The 18,468-nt window shown below is 34.8% G+C and overlaps 1 protein-coding gene across 1 annotated transcript; it reads left to right on the forward strand.

Moving 5' to 3' along the window:
• The first annotated feature begins 12,651 nt into the window (after positions 1-12,651).
• On the forward strand, positions 12,652-14,277 carry LOC117918119 (UPF0481 protein At3g47200-like). Its single transcript, XM_034834643.1, has one exon. The coding sequence runs from the start codon at positions 12,652-12,654 to the stop codon at positions 14,275-14,277; it is 1,626 nt and encodes a 541-aa protein (XP_034690534.1).
• The last annotated feature ends 4,191 nt before the right edge of the window (positions 14,278-18,468 follow it).

Here is an 18,468-nt window from a genome sequence, read left to right on the forward strand (position 1 = left end):
TATTTGCTGAAGAAATGTCTTGAAGGATCTGAACTCACCACCATTATCAGACTGTAGGCATTTGATTTTAGCATCAAATTGATTTTCTACTTGGAGTTTGAACTTCTTAAAAACAGGAAGGGCTTGGTCTTTTGTTTGAAGAGGATAGAACCAGGTGTACCGTGAGTAGTCATCTAGAAACAAGATGAAATATCTAGCACCAGAGGTAGACTTGATTGGGGCAGGTCCCCAAAGGTCAGTGTGAACAAGTTCCAAAGGGTTGGAAGCACAAGAAAGTGAAAGATGAGTAGGTAATCTGTGACTTTTAGCAAACTGACAAGAGGAGCAAACAATATTTTTATTCTTTTCAAAGGAGACATTACAACTCTGCATAATTTGGGTTACAATGTCAGTAGAAGCATGACCTAGTCTGTGATGCCATAACTTCACTTTATTATCAAAGATACTGGAATTATGAGAGTAAAAAGTAAAAGAATTAGTAGCACCAACAAAGGCTACTTTCTTGCTGTTCAAAACTGGGAATCGGTAAAGTCCATTCTCAAGCTGGCCTTGAGCAAGCACCTTCTTCGTATGTAGATCCTTCACAAAGAAACTATTAGACCGAAACTCAATTAAGGCATTATTATCTGAGCAGAATTTAGCAACACTTATCAAGTTTGCTGATATAAAGGGGACATGAAACACCTTTTTGAGATGAAAAGAATGTGAATCAGAAAGTAAACGATGAGAACCAGTGTTGGAAATGGATAGGTGCTTACCATTACCAATTGTCACCTTATCTGTGCCCGTGTATGGTGAAGAACTGGTCAGATTGCCCACACTCTGAGTCAGATGATGACTGGCTCCAGAGTCAAGATACCAAGTGTCATCTGCAAGATTATTAGAAGAGGCAACCATAGCAGGTATAGAGTTTGGATTACCAGCATTTGAGGGAGAAGTATTACTGCTCTTAGAGCTTTGATAGGAGATATCAAATCTGTGATAACAGATCTGAACAGTATGACCAAACTTGCCACACAACTGGCATTGTGGCTTCTTAGAGCTGTTGGAATTGTGCCTCCCATTTTGGCCATATCGACCCCCTCGACCACAACCTCTGTAGGTATAGTTGCTGGTGTTTGGGGTATGATTCTGTCATCGACCGCCATTATATCTCCTTCCACCACCTCTGCTATTAGATGAAGAGGCATAATTGGCTGATATAGGAGAGAATTGTTCAATCGAGCTTTGTTGCTCAAGGCGATGTTCAAACGCAAGAAGCATGCTATGAACAGCTTCAATAGAGATCTTGTCATCTCTAATATTAATAGCAGTTACAACTGCATTATAGTCGGATCCAAGTCCGCCAAGGAGATTCATAACCTGGTCTTGTTCTGAGACAGGTTCTCCAATTGCTGCTAGACTATCTGCAGCTCCTTTAACCTTCATGATATAATCGATCATAGACAGAGAACCTTTCTTGGTTGACTGTAACTCGAGCCTTAGCTGCATAATTCTGGCTCTGGAGGAAGATGAGAAGGTTTTCTCCAATGCATTCCAAGCAGAGTGAGAAGAGTTGTGACCAATGATTTGTGCCATGATCGTTGGTGTGAGAGACGAGTAGAGCCAGCTGAGGATCGTTCGATCTTGTCTTCTCCAAGCAACAAAGGCAGGATTGATCAATCCTGAATTGAGTTCTTTATCTGGACAGATGGAAGATCCGTCTATGAAATCTTCAAATCCATTGGCAAAAACAACATTATCAATCTGAGATTTCCACAGAATGTAATTAGTCCGATCAAGTTTCACAGGTAGAGTATGATTGAGCATCTGATAAGAAGGATGAGACGCCATTGTAATGCTTTGTCCAGATCCAATCGAGTCAGAGGATGAAGAGGATTGAGTGGAAGCGGAAGCCATGATTGGATCTTAAGGAAAGAGATGGAAAACTGAGAAAAAAGAGGAGAATACTCACACCTTTGATCGAGAGGCTCTGATACCAAGTTAGAATTTGAGAAGGCAAAACTCTGTTCTCTTCTTAGAAGAAAACCAGAGTGAAAGAGAGTTTATATATTGTTCAAGAAACTCTATTACAAGAAGTAAAGACAGCTGTAGTGATAGCTGTCATAACAGAAATCAAGTAAAGACTATCACGTGGGATCTGTAACCACTTCCTCTATCTTTGGCTTATCATGCCCAATCCCTGCATTGAACATGATTGGCATTAACCATTCCCGTCTTTCCTCACTTAGAAGTTTCATTCCAATAGTTCTGGTATAGCTCTGAATCAAGGGCTCTCCAAATTCGTTCCTACAGTCAGATGCGCCGCTGCTAGCATCAACGAGGATTTGAAGGGATGAAGCCATTCTGGAAGGGTGCTCATTCTGTCGTTTCTTTTCTCATGTGCAAGTTTAATCTGGGTCTTGGTGGAGTTATCAAGAATTATCATTGCTGGATCAGGATCTTCAAACTTCGCTTCACCCATATGGGCTTTCCACAGTGTAATAGTAGTACGTGGTTGGGCATCAGAAAGCCTGGCCCATAGAACCCACGCAGCCAACTGGAGAACAAGCAAATATGGCTCTCAATCACACGGACCACTCTGTTGTGCCCTTTTGCTTTAGCAACATCAAGTGCAGTTTGACAATCATTATTCATCACTAATGCATATGCTCCATGTGAAAGAAACAAGTGCACAGTTTCCTCAAGCACAAGCATTTCATGCCACACATCCAATATCATCAACGAGAGTACATAAACATTAAGCACTCAATCATATGCCATACCTAGCGCCCAAAGTATGACGGCAAGGTCCCTACTGATCCAACACCAGGATGAGGCCTCCCAGCTCCTACAGCAGCAGCTGATGCAGGAGACTGACCCAATTGGGAGCTCTGGTACGCACCCAACCCTTAGAAAGCAGCCGGAGAACCATAAGCACCAAGCGCATTGACTGGATCTTTTTCCTCCTCATTCTCTTCACTTCATCCTCGTTTCTTTGAAGATGATCCATCCCACATCATGCCAATGGCATCATCTCCTAGAGAATCGTACCACAACTTAAAAGCGTTTGGAAACTCTTCCTCTAAATCCCCAATGAAGTACCTCAGTGGATCAAAGTCTACCAGCAGCGTATCTTTCAAATCTGGGGAGTTTCCTTTCAATATGAGTGCCTGTGGAAACAAAAAGTTTGCCTCCGCCAATAGTGGAGACGGGTGGTGGTGACGGGGTTGATGCTGAATAGGGAGGTGGATATAAATACATGGTGACGGGTATGGTGAGGACCATTAAGAGTAATGGAGAGTGGTAAAGGAAAATGGATGATGGATGCGTATAAGTGGAAATGGGCATGGATTTGATAAAGCATGAAGGTAGGAATGGGGTTCTGGTGATATTAGATTACCATGCATGGAGAATGTATACGTGGAGGTCTATGATGCAAAGGAACTAAAACCGGGTCAAGTGAAGGGCTGTTTAGGGAATATGGCATCAGTTTCAGGTTGAGGAGATGGGGCCCTTGCGCCATTTGGCTGCCCACAAGCATGATCTGCAAAATAGGGTCCTTATGTCAGGGTCAACTTTCGGATTTTTTGCAAAGCTGATGCTGCCAATTTAAGCTCTGATTAATCAGTGTCTGCGATCTTGAATTCTTCAAGTTGATGCAACGCGACTTTAGGAAGGTAGAGCCTCCAATGAATACTTTAGATTTCAATTTTTGAACAATTATGGCAGCACCGTTCATCAATTGGCATTATCTTTGCCCTGGGATTGCAGCAAGATGAATGGAATGCCTCCTCACCATTTCTCTCTTTCTAAGTCCATATAACCTCTTTTCTGAATTGCAAGATCATGCGATTTCTTTGAGTTACAAAACCAGCAGCAGTAGATAACGTAGGATACCGAATGTCCTGAGAGTACATTTCTGAACCAAAATCAGAAAGTCAACCATTTTCAACCAGGTCAGAATCTAATGGTTCTGGAACATCAAAGAACTCATCAGCCACATCATTCAGGCCTACAAGGCTTGCATGTTCTGAAGGTGTTTTATCCACTTCTCTACAAGTGAGGACCTCTTGAAAGTGCCGAGTTGGCATCTGTAGCCAACGAACTCGCCCCAACACTCGGCCCAGAATTTGTTGCACTGTTCAAAATTGTGTCATTCACGTCCTCAAAAAAATCAGACCAAGATTAGAACGTCCCATTCCAGGAATAGAATTGGATGAGTTCCCAAATGATGAACTTATGTGAGAGTTAACTACAGCCTGAGACTGCTCATTCAATACGTAGCCACTTCCAGCAGAGAACCTCTAGGTTTCAGTGCTATTATGCAAGGATGAACCAACCAAAGGGAGACCCCCCAATGCCTGAGATTCATCTTCTCATGCTCCGATTTAGCTCTGTTGCATCTAGTGGACACTCAGACCTCTCTCTAATCCATCCAGATTCGATGATCAGACTTCCTTAAACAGAGTACCTTGAAGCTGACTGCAACCCCTCAAAGAAATACTGAATGACTTCGAAACGTGATTTCAGTGTAGTGATTTCTATTTCCTCCCCAGCATCCAAAGGCCCATCTGCTTGATTTCTCCACAGCAGCAGCAATTACCACAAGCATAGCTTCATACATTTTTTTCTAACCCCCAAATCAATCGACCAACCACGACGCAAATATAGGAAATAAACAGCCAATGACAACAATCATAGTGAACACCGAGGATTGAGCAAATAGGAGGACATGAAACGCATGACTGTACAGGGCCCTATTTCAGGTAACATCCATGGGCTCTTAACAGGTGGGATCAATGAAACAAGGAAAAACTCAAGAACAGAGCATGTATACAGAGGACTAAGTTCAACGAAAACAAGCAATCCACACCAAATCAATAAACTAATGCTTGTAACTAGAGCTAAAACATCAAGAGGAGTTTAAATACGAGTTAAAACTAGGCTCCTCGAACATCAATCAGCAATCAACGTTCATGAATCAACAGAAATGACTGAACGGCGATCAACATTCAATAATCAAGATGATAAGAAAGTGATGGAGGATGAAATGTCTGATGTTCATACCTGTAGGTTGCCTCCATACTAGCAAGACTAGCTTGGCTTTGGGTTGCTTTGTTTCAAATGCCCTAAATCCTCCTCCGAAATCAACCAAATTAATGAATCAACAGACCTTCTTCTTCTCTTCACTGTTTTCCTTTCAAACTCACCCACAAAACCAGTATGCTCCCGTCCTTGGCACCAAAACTCCTTTCCGTAGCAGCCTAAGCTCAAGGAATCCCCTCCAGAAAAATCTCTTCCTCTCCCTCTAGCTCTCTACTCCCTCTCCTCTCATTTTTTCCTTCGTTTTTCTCCTTTTTTTTTTGCTCTCTCTGCCAGTAACCAGCACCCTGCCCAAGCAAAGGATCTCCGACAATATCTCCAGGCAGCCCTCTAAAAAGCACCACCTCCTGCCAAAGGTTCCTCTGCACCAATCAGCACCTACCTTCTCTAACAGAAAAAATACGTGCCTCACTACTGCCAGAATATCCCCATGCAACGTGTCAATCCCTGATTTCTTACCTCTAAGATCACTCCTCTCATGCCACCCTCTCATACCAGCTGCCAAAAGCTCCTCAAAGTGGTGAAAGTAAGCCCTCAAATATCCTAAAGACTTATAGACCAAAACGAGGGTCTACAGATATCTTTTGTCGATCATGTATTATCTTTTAGAGGTTATTTTCTTTAAGCACTTCATATTTAATGTAAATATGCTATATCATCATACGTTTTGAATTTGTTCAATGAGAACCTTATCCACACATTTTATATATAAATACTGCATTTTCGTTTAAGATATTTTTACCAGAAATCTCTGAAAAAAATAAATTTCCTATTCCATAATTAGAAGGGATGCTAATAGACAATTTAAATTGATAAAATATATTTAAACCAAATGTTAATGGTGTCAATGAAATTAACCCCATCTTTTAAGGGACTTTTCATAATAGTACGGTAATTTAAAAAAATTATTCTTAAATTATTGTAGCAGAAAAAGTAACTCCAAATATATGGTAATTTTTGTCATGTAGGAGAGAGGTGAACGGATAAAACTTTTTTTTTAACCAAAATCGTTTTTTGAAAAGACGATTTTATTTCCATTTAAAAAAAAAATTCAAAGGGAAATCGTCTATTTAGTTTCCAATTTTTTTGTAATATTAATTTTTTCTTTTAATTTGGGATTTTTTTTAAAAAAAATTTATTTTTTATAATATTAATTTAAATTTTTTTAAAAATTAGTTTCCAATTTTTTTCTTTTAAGTTGGGATTTTTTTTTAAAAAAATTATTTTTTATAATATTAATTAAAAAAAAATTTTTTAAGGGAAATCATCTCTTCATTTCCCTTTGAATTTTTTTTAAAAATTAGTTTCCAATTTTTTTGTAATATTAATTTTTTTTATTTTAATTTGAGATTTTTTAAAAATTATTTTTTATAATATTAATTTATTATTTTTTTAAAAATTAGTTTCCAATTTTTTTCTTTTAATTTGGGATTTTTGTTTTTTTTTTAAATTATTTTTTATAATATTAATTAAAAAAAATTAAGGGAAATTGTCTCTTCAAGAGACGATTTCCCTTTGAATTTTTTTTTAGTTTCCAATTTTTTTGTAATATTAATTTTTTCTTTTAATTTGAGATTTTTTTAAAATTATTTTTTATAATATTAATTTAATTTTTTAAAATTAGTTTCCAATTTTTTTCTTTTAATTTGGGATTTTTTTTAAAAAAAATTATTTTTTATAATATTAATTTTTTTAAAAAAAATTTAAGGGAAATCGTATCTTCAAGAGACGATTTCCTTTTGAATTTTTTTTAAAATTAGTTTCCAATTTTTTGTAATATTAATTTTTTCTTTTAATTTGGGATTTTTTTTAAAAAAATTATTTTTTATAATATTAATTTAATTTTTTAAAATTAGTTTCCAATTTCTTTTCTTTTAATTTGGGAATTTTTAAAAATTTTTTTTTTATAATATTAATTTTTTTAAAAAAATTAAGGGAAATCGTGTCTCCAAGAGACGATTTCCTTTTGAATTTTTTTTTAAATTAGTGTCCAAGTTTTTTGTAATATTAATTTTTTCTTTTAATTTGGGATTTAAAAAAAAAAATTATTTCTTATAATATTAATTTAAAAAAAAAAGAGACAATTTCCCTTTGAATTTTTTTTAAATTAGTTTCCAAATTTTTTGTAATATTAATTTTTTCTTTTAATTTGGGATTTTTTAAAAATTATTTTTATAATATTAATTTATTTATTTTAATTAGTTTCCATTTTTTTTCTTTTAATTTGGGATTTTTAAAAAAAAAATTATTTTGTATAATATTAATTTAAAAATTATTTTTTATAATATTAATTTAAAAAAAAAAATTAAAGAAAATCATCTCTTCAAGATACGATTTTCCTTTGGAATTTTTTTAAAAAAATTAGTTTCCAATTTTTTTGTAATATTAAACTTTTCTTTTAATTTGGGATTTTTTTAAAATTATTTTTTATAATATTAATTTATTTTTTTTTTAAATTAGTTTCCAATTTTTTTGTAATATTAATTTTTTCTGTTAATTTGGGACTTTTTTAAAAAAAATTTATTTTAAAAAAAATTTATTTTTTATAATATTAATTTAAAAAAAAATTAAAGGGAAATCGTCTCTTTAAGAGACAATTTCCCTTTGAATTTTTTTTTAAAATTAGTTTCCAATTTTTTTGTAATATTAATTTTTTCTTTTAATTTGGGATTTTAAAAAAAAAAAATATTTTTTATAATATTAATTTTTTAAAAAAAATTCAAAGGGAAATCATCTTTTGAAGAGACGGTTTCTCTTTTGAATTTTTATTTTTTTTAAATGGGAAAATCGTCTCTACAAGAGATAATTTCCCTTTTTGAAATTTTTTTTTAAATGGAAATAAAATCATCTTTTCAAAAGACGATTTTGGTTAAAAAAAAAATTTATCGGTTCACCTCTCTCCTACGTGGCAAAAACTACCATACATTTGGAATAACTTCTTCTACTACAATAATTTAAGAATAATTTTTTTAAATTATCGTACTATTGTGAAAAGTCCATCTTTTAAGGATCCGGATAAAAGTTACACAGAAGATTAAAATGATTTTTGTGCCTTTTTTATGTTAAATGAAAAATACTTATTCCCTTTTTACCCCTATTTGATTGAGTGGTTGGTTTATTTCACTCTCAAGCCCTTTCCATCTCCCAGCCAACCTAATAAGTTTGAAACATTTTTTAAAGCTTTGTTTTTCGTATTTCAGTATTGACACACCCAACTCTCACTCCAGGCGTTGCAATTGATAGGATACACGACATGGATCAAATTAGTGGCGCAAGCAGTGGACAAGGTATGAATTGAGGCTTCTCTTTGATACACCTAACCATGTAACCTATATTTATGAAAATCAAATAAAATGATTTGCGAAACTACTAAACACTATGATTAAATTCATTATAGTTCTGTACAATACAAATCAACCTAAATCAGTTATCTAATTTAAGTTGATAATTTTGTCATGTTCTTGTAGGTTTAGAGATAAGTATTACTTTGTCCAAGAAACATTAATTAGGATCTATTATAACATGAAATGGATGTTAGGCTTTATGCAAAAGGGCTGGTATAATTGATTTTAAACTACTCGTGAGCCGACGTTCAAGCATTACCCCCAATGCTCAAGGCAGAATTCTATAGAATTCTGAAATGGATCTTTTTTCACGTTTTTTAAGAGTTTCTTCTTTTTGGAAAATTTTAGATTTTCGTTTCATAGGTGAAAAGAGTGATTAAAATTAAGAGGGCCGTCAAAATGCACACGGAGTATACAAAAAGCACCTTCCGGTCAACCAAGGGGAAATGGCAAATACAACCTGCCCCAGAACTAAGCCTAAAGCATAAAAGATCTAGAGAAAACAAAATAAGCATCTTCTATCCACTGCTGTGATTTCCCACTCTCCCTCATCATTTACGTTGTAAACGCTTGCACAAAACACCTCAGTTTCTTTCTCTTCTCGTCCTCTCGTCCCCTTAACTCTTTCCGAGCCCCCAATTTTTTTAGGTGCGCCAAGATGTCAGCACTGAAGCCCACTGTCGGCGAGCTGAACGAGTCGCTGAAAGCTTTTGGGTTGCCTGAGGACGGATCTGCTATAGACACCTTTACCCTTGAAACCAAGCCTGGACATCACCCCTGTGCATTCACACGTTCACGTTCTACAATTTCAATCGGGATCACTCTAGCCTCTTCAAACTCCAAGGAAGAGCCCTTCTCCGAAACCATTTTTAGGGGACTGCAATCCTTTCCCAAAGAATCAACAGAAAAAGCCACGTCACATCCCTCGGAACCAAGACCAATCCCATAAAATGGAGAAGAAGTTGCTCGTGTCTCCAAGATAGGAACAGAGAAATAAAAAGTACCAAGATGTCCTCCCGCTACGTCCATAAGCGCCATTTCTTCAACTGCAGCAGGTGAAGCAGCACCCTCACTCTCTCAACAGCCCATCTCTCCTGTATCTTCACCCATAACCTCTAGACCAGAAAATCCACAACTCGAAACCTCAGTAGAAATGAATGGTTGTACTTCCCAACGCAACTGATGGAGAAGCAAGAGAGGCCAACCACCACCTTCAACATCCCAGGCATCCTTCTCCCATCCAATCTCACTAAAGCCTCGCAAGTATCCTCGATCTTTTTTAACACCTTCCGACTCCACAAGTGCAGTTGGAGGCTTGGAGCCCCACCACACTCACCCACGCTTCCGTGGCGTGCGCACCTCTTCGACAACACTCTACCTCCGGGTTTCGACCTATCCAAATGCAAAACCGTTTCTTTAAGCCTTTTTACACCCCTTGACAACACAATCTCTCCATCAAAGCCATCTTCAAACTCGAACAATAGAAGGGCACCCCTTAGCAAGGTAATCCTTACCCTCCTCTCAGAGACCAATCATGACCCACACAACAGCTCAATGCAAGAAAATCTGGAGTTGGGTCTAGAAAATCTACCCATCTCCTTGCTAGACCGGTACTCAAATTCTCTGACCGGGCTAAACCTCCTTCTCCTCAATCTGAATCCAGACTGCTTCATTCACCAAACCCTGCTCTTTCTTAACCAAATCTACAATAGACCCCTTCAATGGATACACTGAACTACCCATCTCCAAAGACCTTGAGGCAGTTGGGGATGGACGCCTCATTCCCTAACTCGGAGAAAGCGAAGCTTGTTGGCAGGATGGACCCTATCCCCTAGGAGACTTCTTCCTTCAGGGAAACTCAAATTGAAACTTTTAGTCTCCACGTAGCCAATCAAGCAAATAATGAACCTCTTGCCTCGTAAGAGCTTAGTTCCACTGTAAACTCTATCGTTGTTAGAACACCATAATATTCGTCCTTTTGGGGTTAATGCTCTCAATGGAGAATCGATCTTTTAAGATCCATTTCCTTTTATAAGGATGGAATGGAAGAAAAGTAATAAAACCTGTTATGGCTACTGACTAGCATCCTTTTACTTTCTCAATAATAAAGCCTTTGACCATTGTATTGGTTCAATTCCATCCAAGATTGTGTGGGTGAAGAAAAAGCGATTAATTGGCCACTACATCTGTAGATTCCATCAAATCATTAAACTTGGCGGCGGCTCACTCTTTGAAAAGTGATTCATCGGCCATTAGATCTATGGGTTCCACCTTATTCTCAAATCTCGTGGCTTGGTTGATTGGCACTCCTGTAGGCTAATCTTGCATACAAATTCTGGAGGTCTTGGGTCCTGCATCCACCAAGAACATTTCCTTCCTTAACCGTAAAAGTTTAGATTGTGAGGTGGTTTCCATTACATAAAAAAACTTGCATTAGGTCTTGGAAATGATCCACTCAAATAGATGCTCATCATAAGCTTTTTTATTCTTGTTTATAGAATACACCCACAACAAGACATATTGGCTATTGAATCTTGGAGGTAAACCATTGATACCCTAGCGCACCGAGTTCGTCTTCGAGGAGGATGAATTTATTTCAATGATAGTGTTTCTTACTCATATAGGTTTTCTTGTTATGCATTACACGTAGAGTCCAGTTTTCCTTACAGGTAGAGTCTTGTTGGGACTGTGTTAGTGGCTTATAAAAACACCACACCCTTTCCCATTCAAAAAGCTAATTTTTAAAAAGTTTTTTAGAGAGCATTACATATCGAAAGTAATATTTCAAAGCATGAACTATACATCTCCTTTCAACATAGTGCATCCAAGGTGAGATTTGTTGGCTATAAAATCTAGGAGGTAAACGTACTAGTGATACCTTAGTGTAATCAGTTTGTCTTCAAAGATGTGGGATTTATTTAAAGGACAATGCTTCTCATGCTTGTATCCATCACCGACAAGTTTTCTTGTTATTCCTTGTGTTTTTTAGGTTAGTCCTTTGTTTTCATATCCCACAAAATTAAACTTTTTAGCCATGTTTTATTTTGAAAACCACAACCTTCTCCCCCATTCCCTTCCTAAAACTCTTTAATGCAAACTTTGAATAAAAAATGGGAGTTAGTTTTTCTCCTTCCCAAACATTAAGAAGTTTGCCTTTTCGTTATTAAGTGTGTGAAACAACTTTGTAATTCTAAAGTATTGAGGTTGTCCATTGGGTGCGTAGTGATAGATGACGAGGAACTATTTTTAAGAGTTTTTTCTTTTTAAGAAATTTTATATTTCATTCCCAATCTTTTACTCTTGAATATAAACTTTGAAAAAAAATCTAGGTATTAGTTTTTCAACTTCCCAAACTTTTAGAAGTTCGTCTTTTCATTCCTAAATTTGTGAGCGAGAATTGTATTCTCTTTGGCGTTGAGGTTCTCCATTGGTTGTGCTTGTGGTGATGTGTCAAAAAATTAGATTAAGTATTGAGAGTAAGATTGAGCGATAACATCTATCATGTCAATATGTATACCATTTGTTTAATAATGGAATTGTGTTGAGTAATTTCTGGTAGTTTTTTCATTCGCATTTTCTTTTTGACATCTGTAGAATGATTTTTACGTGTACATAATTGTGTATCTTGTTATTGATCCTTTTTTACATTTACTGAAAACAAGTGTTTTGGGCTAAAGCGAAGTAAATATTCTAAAAATTATTAGTGTCGCACAATTTATTTTACTATAATGGTCGGTGATTGATTTTTTTTTAACTTCACATGCGAAAAGAATGGGGCTATCAGTTGCCATTTTGGATAAGTTGATTCTACGATAATAAGGCTGGGAAGCCCACCTTCAATCTGTGGTGGAAAGATCGGCCGAAAGGATAAGGTTAGCTTAATCTTGAGTCTTCATTAAAAGGTGAGGATAATCTTGTCCTAGACAAAAATTATTCAGTATCAGTCCGCGTCTTGTTTTATATATAAAAATAAATAAAAGAAAGTATACATGTCACCTATAAGGTAATCTAGATATGGAATAAGTCTCATGGATGGTCTAAAATCTGAAACCAAAGACAATTCTAGTATAGGAAAGCAATGTCACATCCCATTTAAAATTTGAAAAAGGCCTGAAGTAAATTACATACTAAATTACAGGAGCGAAAACGATGAAACATTAGATTGAAGTTTTTACAGAGATGTGGTAGAACTCTGATTAGATATCTCATTGTCGTAATGATAATGGCTGTAGAGGTTGAGGTGGACCATTTCATGGGGCCGGAGGAAGTGGATGACAGTAAGCTTTTTAGAACACTGCCTGAATTAAAATCCCAAATTGTTCAACTACAATTCAATTCTCCATCAGCAGCTGTAATGCGTAAATGTCCCAAGTTTCAAAAGGCGTTGTTGCCATCAGATGCCAAGGGTTCCGAACCTTCTGGCGACCCCCGCAAGGAGCCAGATTTCATGTCTTTGGGTCCTTATCACCGTGGCAAGTCCAAGCTCGTGCGTGGCGAAGAGATCAAGCTTAACTTGGCAGTGCATGCCTTCAAATTATTTTTGAAGTCGAAAGTAGGCCAGCGAGTAGACCAGCGAGTAGGCCAGCCAGTAGGCCAGCCAGTAGGCCAGCGAGTAGGCCAGCCAGTAGGCCAGCCAGTAGACCAGCCCTCAGTCCAGCCAATAGAGATGGTAGTCGATGAATCATACAACAAAATTAGCAGTAAAGTTAAGGATCTGAGGGATTTTTATGATTGGGAGGGTATGAAGGATTATTCGGATCAAGAATTCAGTGTGATGATGCTGGTGGACGGGTGTGCTTTACTGTCGTACATGATTATTGCTTGCGGTGTGGATGACCTTGAAGAAGAAACTTTTCATATCAGAATTGAGGATGTAAGCCGTCTGCGTCGGGACGCGCTGCTGCTGGAGAACCAACTTCCCTATCCAGTGCTGCTTGAGCTGAGGAGTATGTTGCCAAAATTTTACACTAGTTGTTGGAAATTACTATGCCTGGATTTCTTCGGCATGATGGAGGAGGAGGAGGAGGAGGAGGCCTACCCATTCCTGCCAAAAATGAAGAAATTTTGCTGCGGGCCGTTCTTTGCGACCGGGCAAAGTAGTAACCCTTGCATGCCCAAAAGTATGAGCTGGCAACGGGGGCCAAACCCTGATGGAGAGGCGGGGATAAACCATAATGAAGAGTCGAGGTATTGTCATCTTCTCGATATGTACTTACAAAATTTCGTAGGACCCAAGGGGGATAAAATTGGCGGTATTGGATCAATTGAAGATGTGAAGGAGCAAGCTATGGCATCATTTAGAAATGTGAAGGAGCTGATGGCCACTGGAATCCGCATCAAGCCTAGTCCTACACGTTACTTGAGGGACATTTCTTTCACTTCCAATTGCGTCACTGCATCCCTCAGACTTCCTCCCATCACCATTGATAAGTCAACCAAGACATTGTTCTTGAACTTGATAGCGTATGAAATGACATTAGGCGTCGAACATCATGACTTCATCCCTTACCTTCGCTTTCTTGACTCCCTCATTGATCATGCTGATGACATTAAGGAGCTGCAGTCCGCCGGGGTGCTCCAAAACTATCTAGGCACTCATGAAGAAGCGGCTGAATTTTTCAACACTGTGTCCGCCAATTTGGAATCAAACCCTCGTACTTACATTAATGTGGTAGTCAAAATTCGGAAGCACCTTAAAAGTCACCGTAACAGCAGACTAAAAAGGTGGATGACGCAATGCCTGGACACCTACTTCGGTAGCCCCTGGACTATCATAGCTTGGGTTGGTGCTGCTTTGGTCCTTTTCTTTACTGGCGTCCAGACTTATTTCTCAGCCTTCTCTCATTGATGCAGGTATCATCGTACCTCAAAATCTACTTTAAAAGCACGATGGTCATTTCATATTTCAAGTCCAAATACTTAAATTAGGAACAATACAAATATTTATTTGTAATTAAAAATTACCATTTATCAAATTTTTATTGAGAGTAATAAAATAAATGAATTTTTAAAATTTTTAAAACTAACACTTCAAATCCAAGGGCAATAAGGTTAATTATTATAACTTGTTTACTAGCATTGAAAATGTGAACAATTATAACTTTATTATGGTTATATAATTCAGAGTCAAACATTATATTCCATTAATTCAAACTTATAAAATAAACATTATATTTTTGGAAAAATATCATTTTTCATAAACAAAGAAAATGTTCAAACATATTTTTCATATAAAACATATATTTGATCCATGTGCATAAATAAAAATATTATTTTTGTACATTTTAAAATATTAAAAGAAAATTATTACATTTTACAAAATGTGTAATAATTTTTTATCGCTTGATTTTTCATCGTTTATTAGATCAAAACAAAATTTATAACATAATTCACTATTCTAGAGTAGCTTGTACCTGATCAAAAAGTGGTTTTAGTACAAACTACTATAGTATAGTGGTTTTTAGGTGTTGTCCACTAGGATGGATTATTCTCGATAATTAAGGCTTGAATGAAAGGATAAGAAATGATTGTGATCAAGTGAAATTGATTTGAAAATTTATGGTGAAAAATCAATTTAACAATGGTTTAAAATTGAGAAGAAAAATAAAATGTAAAATAAAAGAAAATTAATAGAAAATGAAATTCTTGGAGTTAGGATTTTCTAGAAAACAATTTTCATGGTGAATAGATGTTGAAATCTAATTTTCATCAAGTTAGATTGAAAACCTAAATTTTCATCTAAATCGATTTTTGATTTAGCTTTAGGTTTAGATCTAATTTCTCTTCAAATTATGTTATTTAATTTAAGAGATCTATTCAAATCATATATTTAATTCATCTTAAATTATCTTTCAATGATTCACACAATGCAACTATTTAGTCTCATCAAATCTAGCATTAAGAATTTGATGAATCTACCTAATTTGCATTGTAGTAATCATCCAAGACAATTTGAAGAGAAAAATCTTGAAATTTCAATTAATCAATCAATTTGATCAAATTACCCTTGCAAGTCAAGATCATTTCTTTAATTCACCATAGATATTGCCTCTAGATCCTCCTTCCTCCGAGAAAAACGAGATGTAGTCACTCATGCTTAGAGATTTGGTCTCACAAGGCATGTTTGGTTAGCAAGAAAATGAGAGAAATGAAGGAAAGTAGAGAATTCTATATAGAGAGAAAATCTGGAAAGTTCTATAATTAAAAAATGTATAAAAGTCCTCAAATAAGTAAATCAAGTTTCTATTTATAGGTCAAGGTTGAGTGGACGTTTGGCATCACCTAAGAGGTCTTTCGGAGGCTTCTTCACCAAGAAATCTAGAAAAAATGCAATTTCGCATGAGCTCCAACAATTTCGCACGATTGTGCGAAGTGGAAAATGCATCAACCCTAATTTTGCCTTCCTGGAGCATTTCACATGACTGTGCGAAATTTTGGCATGGTCATGTGAAATCAATTTTCAATTTTCCCTTTGAGCTGCAACCAAATTCATTTTTGGTCCATTTCGCACGACTGTGCGAATTTTCTGCATGTTCATGCAAAATGGAAAAACATAGTTTTTCAACTCCTTTTTGCCATTTCTTTCCTTTGAATCCACCTCAACTACCTCCAAATCAACTCCAAATCCCAATCTAAACCAATTACATTACTTCTTTCATTATGCGTTCAAATCTTCATCAACTTTATTTGTTTTCTTCAATTTGATTCATCTCTTTTGTCATCAATTTATCAAAATCATAACTTGAAATGACACCAAAACTTTATAAAACTTGTTACTAACTCTTGTAAGGGCAAAAACATGTTAATTGAGTGTTTTAGTCATAATTACTACTCAAAAGATGTGAAACTCATGAAAATTATTATCTAAAATGTGTGAATTTTGAGTAGTAATCAATTTTCCTTATCTTAAAGAAACACTCAAAAATCTTGGAGAAATAATCTTGAGAGTCTATACTTCAATTGGAAAAATCTGAACTTCAAATTTTGAATCTCTAAACCTTTAGTCATATAATCTCCAAATTTATAATTTTGGTTAATAGTTTGAAAGAGAAAACAAGAGAAAAATTTAAATTATACCTAGGATTATTAACTGTAAAAGAACTCTTTTTTTTTTTAATGAGTTTGATTAATTACTTTATAATTTACTATTTGTTTCATAGAGTAAATTTTGGGGTGTTACATGTATGCCTTGTTTTCTTGCTATCTATTGAGTGCTTCTGCATTTTACCTATTAATGGAGATCGACAAATTTTGATTACTTAAATGAATAGATCTATATAAAAATAAAATAAAAATTATATAGTTTCGAATGTGAAAATTACATAAATTTTGTGAGTATAAAAGTTAAAAGTTTTGACTTTAGAGAGGAGAAAAAAAAGAATGATGAAAGATGCTAGTAGGTAGGAAGGATTTGGGATGTTAAAACAAAAAAAAAAAAAAACAAAGTGGCCTGCACGTTGACCTAGGAAAGGAAGTAAACAGTATTTTGGTAAACAATGAGGAAGAAAATGACATTGATGGCTTGGAAGAGAAATATGTTAAGGTGTTGTTGGGTATTGAAATTAATAATAATAATAATAATAATAATAATAATAATAAAAGAAATAATAATAGTGAATGGAGTTGGTATAGGGTTGTTGGAATAAAAAAAAAAAATGCATGGCGTATTTGTTAAGCTTCAGTAGGAGATTTAAATAATAGTAATAATAGTTTAATACAAATAAATATTTTTAAAATATTTAATTTAGATAAGTTAGAAAAGAGAAATAAATTATTGTTTAGGAAGTTGAAAATAATATTGGATGATAATAATATTAACATGATAAATTAATTAGGATCCTTAATACTAAATAAAATATTTTTAGGATTGTCAAATTTATATATTTAGATAAATAATCAATAATCAATATTATGTATGGTATTATGTTAGGTGAGAAATTCTTCAGAGTTAAATACTTTAAGATTTTGAGTGCTTCTTAAAGAAAAGGGAAATTAATGCAGATTTTTATAAAAGAAAATAATTTTTTTATATTATATTTTGAAATGTATAAAAATATTATTTTTATCTTTACGCATGGATCAAATATGTGTTTTGTATGAAAGTATATTTGAGAATTTCCTTTGTTTATGAAAAATGAAAAATTGAGGAGATATGATGTTTTGTTTTGTAAGTTTGAATTAATGAAATAAAGTGTTTGACTCTGAATTATATGACCTTAATCAACAAGTTATAATTGTTGACATTTTCAGCTTTAATCAACGAATTATAATAGTTGATATTATATGACCCTAGTCAACAGGTTATAATAGTTGATCTTATAACCCTAATCAACGGGTTATAATAGTTGATCTTATGACCCTAGTCAACGGGTTATAATTGTTAACATTTGGTTTTGTTCACATTAAATGAAACAAATTTGAAACAATTACTCAATTACGAAGTCCCACCTAATTGAGTACCATTTGTTATACGATAACCAGAGTAAAGATATTTTAAATGTATTCGATTTGGTTTTGATGATAAATTATTTTGAAATGGATATGAGAAAGTTTTCTTGAAAAGTTTGAATGTATTAGCATTTTGAATTCCAAAGTTTTTATGAAAATAAGTATATGTTATATCTCCTATTTGCAAGTATGACTGAAAATGTTTGATCCATGAGACTGTATTAATGTTCCTTATTGGGCTTCGAGCTCATCCTCATTTGTTAATAATCTTTCAGGTAACCTCAGTTCAAGTGAAGAGTGACCATTAGGAGGGAAATTTGGTTTTATTAGGACATTTGTTTAAACTCTCTTCATTGTGAACATTGTTTAGATGTTAAAACTTAATTATTGTTTGAATTATTTTGAGTTTGGAGTTATTTGGACAATAACACTTTGGTTGATGTATTAATTTTTTTAAAGTTGATACTTGAAGATTTTAGAATTTTGTCCTACTACTCTGAACAAAAATTTGGTAATCAATAAATTTTCAGTTACAATACGAATGTTTGTATCATTTCCACTTTGAGCCCCTGGCCTTGAGGTGTGAAATGAT

Source organism: Vitis riparia, chromosome 7 (assembly GCF_004353265.1).
Source record: "Vitis riparia cultivar Riparia Gloire de Montpellier isolate 1030 chromosome 7, EGFV_Vit.rip_1.0, whole genome shotgun sequence".
Lineage (NCBI taxonomy): Eukaryota > Viridiplantae > Streptophyta > Magnoliopsida > Vitales > Vitaceae > Vitis > Vitis riparia.